This window comes from Phascolarctos cinereus, unplaced genomic scaffold, assembly GCF_003287225.1.
Source record: "Phascolarctos cinereus isolate Bilbo 61053 unplaced genomic scaffold, phaCin_HiC Scaffold_1;HRSCAF=81, whole genome shotgun sequence".
Classification (NCBI taxonomy): Eukaryota; Metazoa; Chordata; class Mammalia; order Diprotodontia; family Phascolarctidae; genus Phascolarctos; species Phascolarctos cinereus.
This window is the reverse complement of record NW_027555514.1, coordinates 210,485,347-210,501,525: the sequence shown is the minus strand read 5'-3', so window position 1 is coordinate 210,501,525 and position 16,179 is coordinate 210,485,347. Positions and strand designations below refer to the sequence as shown.

The 16,179-nt window shown below is 38.3% G+C and overlaps 1 protein-coding gene across 1 annotated transcript in view; it reads right to left on the bottom strand.

The window, feature by feature from the left end:
* LOC110194142 (dynein regulatory complex subunit 2-like) overlaps positions 1-4,807 on the bottom strand; it is a 9,175-nt gene extending 4,368 nt beyond the window's left edge. The window contains 1 exon segment of the mRNA XM_078150183.1: positions 4,787-4,807. Coding sequence (XP_078006309.1) covers positions 4,787-4,807 — 21 coding nt within the window.
* Positions 4,808-16,179: the final 11,372 nt, after the last annotated feature.

The following is a 16,179-nucleotide window of genomic DNA, read 5'->3' as shown; positions in this document are numbered from 1 at the left end:
TTTGGACAGGCACGGTCTGGGCTAAGGTCAAACAAGGTGATGGTCTGCCTCCTTGTGTCCTTTTCACGAACTATTTGGTGCCACTTTTTTGCATTTTTGTGTTTTATGTTGGGAATTTTGCTATTTAAATGGCGCCAAGGATAGTGCTGAAGTGCTATCTAGTGATCCTAAATGCAAGAAAGCTGTAATGTGTGTTATAGAAAAAAATACGTGCACTAGATAAGCTTTGTTCAGGGATGACTTATAGTGCTATTGACCAGGAGTTCAGCATTAATCAATCAATACAACAATATTTCCAGAAAAAGGAAGAGAAAATTCATTGTTCTGTACTTGAGGCTACTCCAGAAAGTGCTAAAGTTAATGTAACCAAAGGCTCATAGGAACCTAACGCTGTATTTTCCATATGGTTCAGAATTCACTAATTCAGTGTTTTCCGTGACTTTATGGAACATAATAACTGTGAATGAAATGAATAGAATATGAGTGTGTGTGTGTGTGTGTGTGTGTGTGTGTGTGTGTGTGTGTGTGTAGTATAGTTTAATGCAGTCAGTCCATACATGGACTTTGAAGAATGTGCAGACATTCTATAACTGGTTCCAGTCCATGAGCCGCATAATGAAGAAGAACTTCTTAGATAGGCTGTGGAACCAGAACTAAGGTCCTTTCAAAAGGCACTAGCCAGCCAGGACTAGTCTCCGAGATCTGGTACTTTCCAGCTTAGTTGGCATTGGAGAAGGAAGATGAGCTGCTGTGGGCCTCTGAGTTTGGAAGAAGCCTTGAGCTGTTTCTCATCTGGGCCAGGATAAATTCTAGTGCATGGTGGCCCTGCTATTTCTTCTGTCTCTATTGCATCTGTTAGTTCTTACTTTTAGGTGAAGGAGACTGGAGATGACTACAACCGTATGGAGCTTTGAAAGGTCAAGAGAGTAAACAACCAGAATTCTGGGAACTAGAGTCAGTGAAGACATTTGACTGAAGCCAGGCAATAAGGCATGAAATCCTGAGGGACTTGCTTGACCTAGGCCTGCAGTAGCAGAGATGCAGATTCATCCATCCATTGGCCTTGCTGCCTTTGTAAGTGAACTTGGTAAAGCAAATGCCACATAGAAACTACTTTAAATTTTGGCCTTGCTGCCTTTGTAAGTGAACTTGGTAAAGCAAATGCCACATAGAAACTACTTTCAATTTGAGCTCACTCTCCCCAGTGGCTGAGAGGTTATGGGGAGAGTAGGCTATCCAGATATTGGGGGGAAATATTTGTGTTTCTGTTCTTGCTATATCTTTGAAGTAATATCCCTTTGTAAAAGCCAATTGATGTTAATTGGTTAAATGAAACTGGGGTGCTAATTACTGGCAGTTAACAATTAGAGGAACATCCTAAAATGAGAGCTTGAGCCAACAGCATTATAGAGAAACACTTTTGGGTGCCCCTCAAGATGCCCCTAAAACCCTAAGGAGAAATGTAGTTCGGCCTTCCTCTGGGAAAATAAGTCCAGGGTATCACTACATATAGGGGCTTATCTGAGATAAAACTGAGACCTTTTCATTTGCATAGATCTCTCGGAGAGACTCTCTCCATCCAGGACTTTCATTATTGGCTACCATAATATATATAATATCATAGCAAATAATATCATAATATCATAATGGTTTGGGGATCCACTAAAGAAAAAATTATGAGGTTTTTTTTTCTTTGTTTTGCACTGTAATTGTACAGTCATTTTTTTCTGGTGTATATTTTCCTAAAACCTGTTCTTTTTTCCCCTCTCTCAAAACCAGTAAAACACAACACAACCACATCCAGTCTGTGGTTGTATGTTTCTTAACTCTCTCTGTATGGGCAGCTATGTAGCTCAGTGGATAGAGTGTCAGACCTGAAGTCCAGAAGATGAGTCTTCCTAAGTTAAAATCCAGCCTCAGACATTAAATAGCTATGTGACTCTGGCAAGTCACTTAACCCTGTTTGCCTCAGTTTCCTCATGTGTAAAATGAGCTGGAGAAGGAAAAGGCAAACCACTCCAACGTCTTTGCCAAGAAAACCTCAAATGGGATCATGAAGAGTCGGACACGTCTAAACAACAACTCCCTCCCTGATTCTTGAAGATAGTGGTAATTCTAAAGGGAAATTAATCTTGTCTTCCCCCATTAGAATGTAATCATTTCATCATCATTTAGACCTTTCCACTTACTCAAATTTAATTACTTGCTAGCTTTCACTTGACTTCTGTGTTTGCACTTCAAAATTTCTACTCAGCTTTTATCTTTTCATCAGGAATGCATTTATAGGTTGTGTGTGTCAATTATGTGTATATCAAAGAAGAGATTTACAAAATCAGAAACAAAAATCTTTGAACTGAGAAATAATACTAGGAGATGGTTTTTTGTGGAGTTTTGTGGGTAGAAGAAGAAAATAGATAAAACATTAGCTAAACCAACTGAAAAAAAGAGAGATGAAAACCAAATTGCATCATTAAAAAAAAAAGAACTTGTTAGAAATGAAAAATAAAGAAAATCATTAGAAACTACTTTGTCCAGTTATGTGTTGTGACAGGACTACTACCTACCAGGGTTCCTCTTCCCTAACTTTAGTTTTCCCCTGGAAGAAAACAAAGCTCTCCCTAAGACTTTATTGACCCCAAATCAATTTGTACCTCCCCTCAACACAGCTTCCTGTCCCAAGTTCTCTCCAATAACCACACCCTACCCTACTGACCAGGTTTTGTTTCCATGTGGAAACAAGAGAGGTTGTATCTACCCAAGTTAATTATTGGAGTATCTTTGTTGAATATTTTTTCTGTACTATAACTAAGTAAACTCCTTTTGGTTAACTATCGAGTAATCTACTTCCTCATTTCATCCCAACATCAAGCCTGAATTAATAGGATACTGGCTTAACTCTGTCCTACCCTTGCCATATTCTTTGTTTAAACAAAAGATTTTATCTCATATGAAACAGACAATTTCAATTACATAAAATTGAAAAGTTTTGCTCATGCAAAAAAAAATCAATGCTTTTAGAATTAAAAAGAAAACTGTGAACTGGGACAAAATATGAACAGCAACTTTTGTTGATGAAAGACTGATATCTGAAATACAGAGAATTGAATACATCTAAGAACAAGAGCTATTCCTCATAAACATGCAGTTCTCAAAAGAAGAAAAGCAAGGTATCATATTTTTTAAAATGCTCCAAATCATTAATAAAGGTATAAATTAAAATAATTCTGAGTTATACCTCATACCCATAAGGCAAAGATGCCAAAGAAGGAAAATGCTCATTGTTGGAGGGACTGGAGTACAAATACACTAATACATACTATTGGGAGAGCTGTGAATTCATTCAACCATCCTGGAAAATAATTTTAAACTACCCCTTAAAAGTCATTAAACTTTTCATACCCTTTGACTCAGTGCTGCCATTACTAGGCTTAGACCCCAAAGACAACAAAGAGGGAATGATTCATGAATACAAAAATATCCATACCAGCACTTTTTGTGCCAAGCACTAGAAACAAAGTAGACTATCCATTGATTGAGAAGTGACTAAACAAATTATAGGCTATTAATATAATGGAATGTTACTATAATATAAAAAAATAATGAATATCCTCAGCATAGAGAAGCATGGAAAAACATACATGAACTGATGAAAGTGAACATAAGCATAGTCAAGGAAACAATATATACACTGTAACAATGTAAATGGAAAGAACAGACATCATAAAACTTTTTAAAGTAAATGTTGCAGGGGCAGCTAGGTGGCGCAGTGGATAGAGCACGGGCGCTGGAGTCAGGAGTTCAAATCCAGCCTCAGACACATAACACTTACCGGCTGTGTGACCCCGGGAAATCACTTAACCCCATTGCCTAGCCAAAAAAAAAAAAAGTAAATGTTGCAGAATTACAAAGAATGAACATGGCTCCAAAGTAGAAGAGAAGACACCTTCCGCCACTCTTTTGCAGAGGTGGAAAGACCACAGGTATGGAACCTTATATACATTTTCAGATTTTTTTTTCAAATATTGATCAATTTTGTTTTTTCTCTTCCTCTTTTTCTTTTAAAAAAATATTCTTTGCTATATGAGATGGCTCTCTAGGAGTGGGAAACAGAGGGAGACAGGAGCAAATATATAAAAGAATGTATTTTAAAATAAGAGAAATGCAGATTAAAACAACCCTGAGGTTCAACCTCATTCATAAAATTTGCAAAGATGCCAAAGGAAAATGGCAATTGTTGGAGGAGCTTGGAAGGATAAGTACAATATTCATTGCTATGATAGGTATGAATTGGTCCAAACATTCTGGGAAGCCATTTGGAACTGTCCCCCAAAGGTTACTAAATTTATCATGCCCTTTGACTCAGTGATGCTACCATGCTTATACCCTAAAGAGACCAAAGAAAGAGGAAAAGGGTCCATATATACAAAGGTATTTGTAGTAGTACTTTTTTGTTGTAACAAAGAACTGGAAATTAAGGGGGTGTCTTATCAGTTGGGGAATGGCTGGACAAATTATAAAATCTGAATATGATGAAATAATATTGCACAGTATGAAATTAGGAAAGAATTGGATTCAGAGACACCCAAAAGGACTCGTATGAACTGGTGTAAAGTGATATAAGTAGAACAAGAAAAATAATTTACACAATAACTACAGTTATAAAGGAAAACAACTGTGAAAACTTAAGAATTTTAATCAATGCAATTAACAACCACGGCTCCTGAAAGATCATGATGAATCATTCTCCCCACCACTTGGCAGCCCCGATGTTCAAAATGAGACTTACATTTTCTGGCAAAGCCAACATGTGCATCTGTTTTGCTTGACTACACTCATTTGTTACAAGAAAGGGAGTTTAATTTTATTTTGAGGAGAAAAAAAATTACAGGTTTTTGGAGGGGTAGTTAATAGTGATCCAAAGAAAAGAAAAGAAGAGGGAAAGAAAAAAGAGTACTAATAAAACATTTATAAAATAAATTGGAATGCACAGAAAGAAATCCAGAAAGACAAGTAGCAGGATGATATTGAAATTACTGTATTGAATTTATTAATGTAGCAACCCTGCCCAAACGGAACCATGGAGTGCTCAAAAAGACAATCCTACGAGGCTGTGTACTTGTAGCAAGATGTGAATCCTGATTCGCTGAAAGACTTCTGAGAGAGAAGCAGAGAAGAGACAAGATGAAAGAGGAGAAGGCTTGGACTTTTAACACTGAAGGGAGGCCCTGGAGCCAGAGATATACAAGAGGGAACCTGCACACCATCATGTCCCTTGATTCCCAGTGCCTGCACTCAAGAAACTGCTAAGATGAGATCATTCCTCAGTTGAGGTGAGATTTCATTTCACTCCTGTATCAGAAAGTCCCCTAACAGCCCTGTGTTCTATCATCTAAACTAATTTGTGTGATTCTGCCAGTTATTGTTTTACCATTTCCTTTGACATCCCTGATTATCTTTTGTGTGATAAGTATTTTGTGGTAGGGAAGCCAAGCAATTGAAGCTGTTATCTTTCAGGTCTGGGGTAGGACTATTTCCCCCATCCCTTGGGTAACCAGGTAAAGTAGCTTTTATTCTGAGCACCTCAAAAGAAAATTGTAATCCCTAGAGTACAAATATTTTGTGTAGTAAATATAATTCTAGCTCAATACCTCTCTTGAAGATAAGAGACTGAAGGAGTAAACACCTGGTCAGGCCATCCTCCTACCCTCCAAAAAGGTATAACTCCAGTCCTCCTGAGACAAGGAATGGGGCATTCCAGTGATAGAAGGTTGTTAATATAATTGTTACTATAATGACAGAAATTGTTAATGACAAATGTAATATGGACTGCTACTCCCTTAAATGATCCTTGTAATGTCAGAATTTCAGTAATGTCCTTATATTCTTACTCTTAAGATATTAATGCTTGATTAGGTTGAGCTGAACCACACCTGGGTCTCCCTACTCTGGGATGTTGCCTTGTGACGCTACACCTCAGCTTCTAGTGTCCTTATCCCCTCCATTGGGATTCATGGCAAGAAGGGCAAAACAGCCAGAACGAAGTAGCTTTCCTTGCCCGTATTGACAGGGGCCACTGGGATCTCATGATTAGGCCTTGCTACCTCATACTTCCCCCTCTCTATCTCCATCTAAAAGTATAAGAAGCTTTTGCATTGGTCTTGGAGTGAGGAAATCCACGGGACATCCCCCAGGGCGGCAGGTTTGCTACCCTGTTATCTCAAGCAAAGACGCTTTACTCCTCAACTCATGGCTCTGGTTCATTTCAGGACTTGACACGAAATGTATCTTTAAATTACTATTACATACAGGAAGGACCTTTAGTAACTACATAGGCTGATTTTATAAAACCCTAGTTAAACCCTGGACAGGTTTGGGCAGTGTCCTAAATGTGAGGGAGACATGAACCTGATTGACAGAGAGACTTTAGAGGGAAGCAGAGGAGAGACAGCAAGATACTAGAGATCTGGGGCAGCGAGGTGGTGCAGGGGGATAGAGCACTGGCCCTGGAGTTAGGAGGACCTGAGTTCAAATCTGGCCTCAGACACATAACACTAGCTGTGTGACCCTGGGAAAATCACTTAACCCCATTGCCTAGCCCCCCCCAAAAAAGAGAGAGAGAGAGAGAGAGAGACTAGAGATCTGTCAGTTGAGAAAGGGTATGAACTTTGAATGGTTAATGGGATTCCCTGGAGCTGCATGCATGTAGGGAAAGCCAGCCTTCCAACATGTCCCTTCTCTACCTTCAGAAACGAAGAGGGAACTTCTCTGGTGAAATCTTGATTGAGCTGATATTTTATTTCACTTATATCCTCATACATACAATTTCCCCAATTTCTGTTTTACTGCTTGTTTGGATAAATCTGTTTGCTCATTTTCCATGATTATCTTTTGTGGGCCAAGCATTAGGTGGGAGAGACATAAGCTGTCCAGAGCAAGCCAACTATTACCCTCCCAATCTGGGGCAGGAGTACTTCCCACCCAGAGGAACCAGAGAAAGCGGCTTTTATTCTGAATCCCAAAAGATTCAGACTCGACTACAAAAAAATATAATGTAGAGCAGATAGAATACCAGCCTTGGAGATAAAAGAATAGAGGAGCAAGCTCCCAATCATGCTCTTCCACTTGCTCTGCTCAAAGGTGGAAATCACAATTTCCCTTGATACATGAAATGTTATGCTCCAGATTCTAGATCTTATTCATACAACCACAGCCCCACAAAACAGGCTACCCCAGCTCTCTGTGGCTATGGGGGCTAATCCTTAGAACTTTGTTTTTTTCTTCACTTTTTTTTCTCTTGCCTGTTATATGTAAATGTGTGTATATGTGTGTGTGTATACATATATTTATACACATATACATACATACATACACACCTATATTTATGTATATATAGTGCCTTGGAATTTTGCGGTGATTTTCTGAAGTGACACTGACCTACATCTCAAGTTTTACAATTGTCTATTGTTGAAAACCCAGTAGCAATTTCAGTCTGAATTAGCCCCAGGCATTCAATCTAAAAAGCTCCATTATTCTAAGCAGTTGGCATATACCCATTTCCCCCCCCCCAACATTTTAAATTTGAATGGTTCCTACTTTAGTCTTGTCTTCTGAGTGGCAGGTAACTTTTTAAAGGATTATTTTGAAGAAACTTCTTTCCCCCAGCTTAGCAGCCATTTTTCCTTGATGAAGGCATTTGACCCTTAATTTTCTTTTCAACTTTTTCTAATTTTGATAGGCTAGTACAGTATTTTGATAGTCCACAGATATAATTTGATTCACTGACTCCTGCCATTGTTTTCCAGGGAATATTTCAGGGAAACTGTTTATTTTCAATATTATTCCTTTAATATTTCTTTAATATTTCTAGAGATTTGAGTAGATGATCCAGAGGTGGCTGGCATCACACACCTACCTGCTGCTAGTATGAAACTATTGTTATATGATATGTCTGTTGCTGAATTTTATTGATGCACAATTTTTAGGAGCAAGTTTTGAATGCCTACTGTATACATAATTATTTACCATATGTTGATTCTGAAAAAGTCACTGATACTATTGTCCTGATTTGAGTTCAAGAATGTTGTTTTTAACTTTTGATAATGCACAATGGAGTAATCCTCTTGACCATTATTTGCTATAATCCTTCACATTTATTGTTTTCATTAATATTTGAGTATTGATATGGCACGTGTTTTAGAAAGATGGATCATCTACTTAAATCTCTAGAAATATTAAAGAAATACTAAAGGAATATTATTGAAAATAAACAGTCAGCTGAGCTGTATTGTCATACATTTCCAATTGAAAAGCAAAAGAAAAAAATCTAATAATGGAAATAAATCCAGACTTTAAGAATAAGGACATTTTAAGAATACTGTGCAGGGGGGCAGCTAGGTGGCACAGTAGATAGAGCTCCGGCCCTGAAGTCAGGAGGACCTGAGTTCAAATCCAGCCTCAGACCAAACACTTGACACTTAACTAGCTAGCTGTGTGACCCTGGGAAAGTCACTTAACCCCAATTGCCTTAAAAAAAAAAAGAATACTGTGCAGAAAGGTGGAAAGGCTTGGAAAAGTATACAAACATTAAGGTTACTAACATTAAGGCAGATAAGACAACTCAGGAAGATTTTTCTAATACTACCTGAGGATTTGACCATGGAGATATGCCTGAAGAATTGATAGTAGGAAGTCATCCTGGAAATTTATAGTCGTCCATCCTCTGAAGATGAAAGAAAAAGCACCCTTTATCAATCAAAGAAGTTCTTTTTATAGGGAAACTAAATGTCTCAATTAAGTCTGGAAGTGCCAAAACACCTGTGAAGAGCAGATAATATAAACCTGATTTTGGCATCTTCTCTGGATAGAAACTGTCTACCCCAGAAGAGCAGTACTGGAATTCTTGGGTTAGACAGGTGACTAAGACCCTGGAATTCATCCAAGTCAGAAAAAGTGGTAAGACTGACAGAGTCTAAGAAAGACAGCCTTAGTGGTATGACTAACCTCATTAGCGCACAGCCAGAAATCAGCTGGTGCAAATGCATAGAAACGTTACCTGAAATTTTTTTTTTGGGGGGGGAATGGATCAACAGAAGAATATGTTAATTTCATCACAAATATTGTGCAGATTTAAAGGCGAGATTCCTACTGAGTTCCTACTCAGGGAAGAGCAATGACTTCAAAGATTGAGATAGATAGGTGTCAGTGGATCCTGAGAAAGCAGGTAAAATGGGATGAGAAAAGTGAAGGCTTGGTACTTAGCTCTCAAGCATTCAGTGTTGCGCCAACCACTGCCAATAATACCTAGGTAGGAAAGGTACTTCTGAATGTAGGAGGCAGTGTCACCATGGGTCTCAGAGGCAAAGCAAGGAAATCTTCTCTAAGTGCAGAACTGAATGCAGAGACCCAAAGGGGATGAGAGAGAGAATAAACAGTGTGCGAAACTAAGGGGAAGGAGAGCATGAAGATTTGACACAAGAACTGCTTCACCGGGAAGTTACCAGAGAAACAGACACGCCATTTTTTATTATTGTGGATCTCAAAGTTGCGCACATGTTACAATACAGTGCAGTATAGTACAATATAAAACACATTTATTAAGCACCTACTATGGGCCAGGCACAGTGTTAAGTGTTGGGATATAAATGCAAAAAAAAAAAAAAAGGACAGTCCCTGCCCTCAAAGAGTTTACAATCTAATGGAGGAAGATAAAACAGGAAAGGAAGCTGGAGGTGGGGGGGGGGTGGAGAATGTTGAATGTAATAAAACAAAAAACGTGGCTTGTTAAACAGAAATGTATGTATTTTTTTTTCCATATTCAGGAAGTAGAGGCAGACCTGAGAAGAAGGTCATCCTGGCCCACTCACACTGTCAATTCCTTATGGTTCTATTCCACCTGAACTTAAGGACCTTGCACAGAAACGGTGGTAAAGACTGACAACATGGACTGCAATGCTGTCCTGGACAATGGATTTCGTTACCCTCATTTTCTAATCTTTTTATGAGAAGCATTTGAGATAAATACCTTTAAAGCCTATGAGAGGATTTGAACTTGGTGGATTGAGTGATAGATGGAATACCTCAAGGTGAGCTGGAGATTCCCTAAGGAAGTTATTGATGTCAGCAGCAGGAAAATGGACACAATGACTTTAGTGTGACCAGGCCCTCCAACACTCATTGAAATTTCAGCATTGTTTGGAAATAATTCCAGGCTTTTCAAAATTCCAACAGGATACTTGCAAGCAAGAAGCTGGGACTCAATCAATTAACTAAACACTTTGATTGTGAATGCAGACTGTGCTGAGATTTACAAGAGATTACAGGCAAGAAGTACACTAGTTTTTCAACCTCTGGAGTACATTGTGAGGCATTCTACTTTGGCGATTCCCCAGAAAGGTGGAAGGATGAATTGAAGCTGAAGCAAAAGGATAGGCTTGTTCTCTCTGCATGAGCAGGATATGAGATATGGAGTGTATTCCAAGTGCAGCCTGAGAGTCTGGTTAACCAATTCCCAAACATTGAGAGAAAGATACAGGAAAATTCCTCTATCTCTGATGGAAGACCTTAGAATCTCTCAAAGAATTGCTATTTATCAACATCATCACGAAATTTAACAGTGCTTATGCTTCACCCCCAGTGGTTGATACCAAAGAAAAATGGACAGTTGCAAATGTGTGTAGAGTACCAGACTTTAATCAAAAAACTATAGTGGACCAGCACACTTTGCCATGGGTTGAAGATGCCGTGGATCATCTTGGAAGATAATGGCACAGTGTGGCAGCTAGTTCTTTTCAGCCTTAGACTTATATAGTGGATACTACCAGATTTCTGTGTCTGAGAGAACTGCTTTCATCTATCCAGCTGGATTTTATCAGTTTGAGCATATGCCCCAAGGTCCTTTGAGAGGGCTTGCCACTTTCCAAAGGATGATAAAGTTATTGGAGACATGAATTACATCAACACAAATGTATGTGTTGATGACATCAGTGTCTTTGGGAAAACGTAATGAAAGACGGGTGGAAATGTTGGATCATTTGGAAGAATCTGGTCTGAAGCTATCAATTGACAGTTGTCAAATTTTGTAGAGCTTCTGTCAAGTTATTATGGGTCACATCTTTCCTAACAAGGTGTGAGCACAGAACCAGAGAAGGTAGATGCACTTCTAAAGTGGCCAGGCCCACAAAGTCTTAGAAACTTAAGAACTTTTCTAGGATTTGATGGCTATTATTACAAATTTGTTAACAACTATGCTGGTCTAAAATTAGAAGGAAAAAAATTAGTAACTGGGAAAATGTTTTCAGCGTGTTTCTCTGATAAAAATCTCATTTCTCAAATATGTAGGGAACTGAGTCAAATTTATAAGAAAAAGAACCATTCTCCAATTGATAAATGGTCAAAGGAGATGAACAAGCAGTTTTCAGAGGAAGAAATCAAAGCTATCTATAGTCATATAAAAATTCTCTAAATTACTAATAATTAGAGAAATGCAAATTAAAACAACTATACAATACCACCTCATATTCACCAGATTAGCTAGGATGACAGAAAAGAAAAATGATAAATGCTAGAGAGGATGGGAGAATAGGTATACTAATGCTCTTGGGTAGAGTCATGAACTAGTCCAACCATTCTGGAGAGTAATTTGGAATCATGCCCAAGAAGCTATAAAACTGTACATATCCTTTGACCCAGCAATACCACAACTTTACACCAAAGAGATGGGGGGGAAGGAAAAAGCTTATATGTACAAAAATATTTGTAGTGGCTCTTTTTGTGGTGGCAAAGAATAAGAAACTGAAGGGATGCCCATCAATTGGGGAATGACTGAACAAGGTGTGGTATATGATTGTGATGGAATACTATTGTTCTATAAGAAATAATGAAGGGGATGATTTCAAGAATACCTGAGAGGACCTATATGAACTGATGCAAAGAGAAGTGAGCAAAACCAGGAGAAGAATTTACATGGTAACAGCAATGTTGTAAAGATAATCAACTATGAAAGATTTAGTAACTGATCAATGTGAAGTTCTGTCACAGCAGAAATTAAGGTAAACTGAGGCACAAGTTCCAAGCACGATCAGCTTATCAGCAAAGTGCAAATTTGCCAGTAAATAGGGTCTCAGTCTCCTCAGCAAGCTAAGATCCCAAATGAGGGTTGACGGATCATTTTTATAGACCAAAGGAGGAACATCCAAAAAACAGGAATAAATAGAGATGGAGAAGATAGTACAATTGGTTACAAAGTCAGAAGCATCATAGGCATGGGGGGCAAGATGATTAACTAGAACTCAGGAATGCAGGACCAGCAATAACCTTTACTTCCATTTTGTTGCTAGGAAATTCTGATTGAATTATTCCACCTGCAAGAATAACTAATGGTATATAGATAACGAATTTCCTCTAATTGTACAAGAACAACTAATACTATAGAAACAGCAGGTTTCTTTTAATTAAGGCGATTTATAAGAAAACAACTCAGAGACTGGACTTCTGAACCTATGAACTTAATTTAAAGACAAAGAAACATGACTTAGGCAGTTATACAAAATGTTGAGGACATACAGAATGACATCAATTACAAAATAGAATCAATAGAATCAATGTGATTTTCTCAATTTCTCAGTTTCCACCATAATTCCAAAGGACTCATGATGAAAAAAACATGCCATCCACCTCCAGATGGAGAACTGATGGATTCAGAGTGCAGATTGAACCACTTTTCTTTCTTTCTTTCTTTTTGTTACGGGGGTAGGGGGAGAGAGAAGAATATGACTAATGGGAAAATATGTTTTACAACATGACTAATATGGAAATATGTTTTTCATGACTTCAGGTTTATAATGGATATTGTAATTCTTGTCTACTCAGTGGGTGGGGAAATGGTGGAAGGAGGAAAAGAATTTGGAACTGAAAAGAAAAATAAAATTGAATTTTAAGAAAATGATGCTGCTATTGCCATACCAATTAATAACTTCTCTTATAGTAATAATAATAATAATAATAATAATATAATAGATTTTATGTAGCTCTTTTAGATTTGCAAATAACTTTACAAACATTATCTCATTTTATCTTCACAATGACCCTGGGATTTAGGTACAATTATTATTCCCATGTATTTATTTGATTGAAGAGACTCAGAGCCAGATAGGCAAAACTATCTTAAAACCTACAAAGCCTTTTGGAGGTAGAAGGATAGACAAATATGAAAAAGCCATCAGAAACTTAATCAACTCCTTTACCCATGCACCTGTTACAGTTAAATAATAAAACCAAATAACATTCAGATGAGTAATTTATTTAGCAGTGCATGCAGTTGAGAAACAAACCAGGTTCAGGGCTCTTGGTAGCCAAGAACTCAGAATTACCCAGCTAATATACAGTCTGGAGGAATGAAAAAGAGGATGAAAGAGTTAAGACACCTGGAGACAATGAAATAAGGGTAAGGGTTGACTGGAAAGGATCAATCAGGAAAACACTGAGGAGAGAAGGAAAAGGGGTAGTTTTGTGACATTCTTTGTTGGGTGACTCTTGGCAGGAGGGAGTAACCTTGTAACTTCTCCAAACTACAGTGACTTTGAGACTTAACTTCACAAAACGGTTTTTATTGTTCAGTCATTTCAGTTGTTTCTGACTCTTTGCGTCAGGGTTTTCTTGGCAAAGATACTAGAGTAGTCTGCCATTTTCTTCTCCTGTTCATTTTACAGATGAGGAAACTGAGATAAACAGGTTAAGTGACTTGCCTAGAGTTACACAGCTAGTAAGCATCTGAGGCCAGATTTGAACTCACAAAGGTGAGTCTTCCTGACTCCAAGCCAGGCACTCTATTTACTGCATCAACTAGCAATCCACAAAATGGTGGGTAAAGGCAAAATGGAGTCACTATTCTAATATTACACTCCTGTATTGTTTTTAGGAACCCAAGCAAACCTTTTGTTCTCTATTCAGATGCTAACCTGGAAGATTTGGAAGCTGTCCTGTACCAAGACAGTGATGGTCATCAAAGACCGACTGCATTAATCAGCGAGGTCTGATTAACAGTGAAACTCATTGTCCTGTCTGTAAACTTGAGTTCTTAGCTTTGAAATGGGATATCACTGAGAAGTTCAAAGACTATGTTTATGGTACAAAACTCCAAGTGAGTACTGACAACTATTCATTGCTGTATTTTATATGCTCCTTGCTAAAGAAGTATAGCAGCAGTGGCCAATTGAGACTTTAGCTTACACTATAGGCCTTGGATGTAGATACCTTGTCCAGAATGCCAGGAAACGCTGAAACTATAGTGATATCAGAAGGAGGTGTAACAGCTATTTGTGATACACAAGAAGCTACAACCAGTTGCAAGAATAGCTGTGAACTTCAAACTTCCACTAGACAGAAATGCTAAACACCTTGTTTCGTTGAACCATTCTTCCTTGCCTTCATTATCTACAAATGATTGGCAGTGAAAAAAGATGGTTGATGAAAGACTGAGAGAAGTTATGGGAGCTGAAAAGCAAGGAAATGATCCTAAAAATCTTATGTTCCAGTCAGGAGAAGGCACTTTACTCCTAAGACAATGGCAGAAGTTGGAGATGTGCAATGGAATGTAGCACTAAACTGTGGCTGATCTTATTCATGGAACTAGAAAGCAGATTTTATAATCCAGAACATATTGCCCTGCATGAATGCCTTATATGATGACTTTGGATATACGGATCAAAAAAAAAAATACTAGGGGCAGCTAAGTGGTGCAGTGGATAGAGTACCCACCCTGGAGTCAGGAGGACCTGAGTTCAAATCCAGTCTCAGACCAAACACTTGACACTTACTAGCTGTGTGACCTTGGGCAAGTCACTTAACCCTAATTGCCTAAAAAAAAAAAGATGCTATGATTTTACTGACTGCAAATGTCACCAGGAAGTGTAAAACTTGTGTACAAAGAAAAGCATTACCAACTCCAATTGCATATTTGGAAAATATAAGTACAAGCAAGCCTCTAAAATCTGTCTGTGTCAACTTTCTGTCTCTTGAAGGAGAGGTCGTATCTTAATGAGAAGTGATCATTTCACCAGGTATGCATTTATACGCCCAACCAGAAACCAGAAAACATTTACTATTGCCAAAATGTTGCAGGGAAAGTATTTTTCAATACATAGAGTCCTTGCCAAGATTCATCCTAACCAAGGTAGATACTTAGAGAACCAGTCACTCAAGGAAACGTTGGTATGAAGAGGTGTCAAAAAGTCTAGAACTACTCTTTGCCATCCAAAAGGGGACCCACAGCCTGAACACTTGAACACCACTTAACATATGTTGGGAATCATGAGACCAGAATGAAAAACACTCAGTGGAGTCAATGTATTATTTTTAGTATATACATCCAATCAGAAATGACACAGGTTTCTATTATCTGATAAATGAGGATTTGGGGTTTCTAACACTATTGCTCATGAGCCCCCTCCAGTGTGTTCCCTCCTAACTTTATCAACCAAGTAACATAAATTAGCTTTTGGAGCAGCTAAGTGGCATAGTGTATAGAGCGCCAGGCTTAGAATCAGGAAGACCAGAGATCAAATCTGATCTCAGATGCCTATTAGCTGTGTGACTCTGAGCAAGTCACTAAACCTCTATTTGCCTCAGTTCCCTTATCTGCAAAATGGAGGTAACAATAACACCTCTCTGCTGGGGTTGTTGAGAGGATCAAATGAATAATAATTGCAAAACACTTAGCACAGTGCCCAGCAAATAGTAAACACTACATAAATATTAGCTATTGTTATTGCTAGGGTTTTTTTTTTAGGCAATTGGGGTTAAGTGACTTGCCCAGGGTCACACAGCTAGTAAGTGTCAAGTGTTTGGTCTGAGGCTGGATTTAAACTCAGGTCCTCCTGACTTCAGGGTCGGTGCTCTATCCACTGTGCCACCTAGCTGCACCGCTAGTTACTGTTTTTTACAAACAAAAAAAAATTACTGAAGAGGTATATCAAGAAAAATAGTTTAAAAGTAATTTCCCCCAAACTGGGAAGTACACTCTCCCCTTGCACATACTTACATAGATATAAGCACCTGTGCATGTGCATGCTCACACACACACACACACACACACACACACACACACAGAGTCTATGAGGAGACTGAGCTCAAATGTAAAGTACCATACTAGTAATTTTCTATAACTGTAGAGAATGCTTGGAG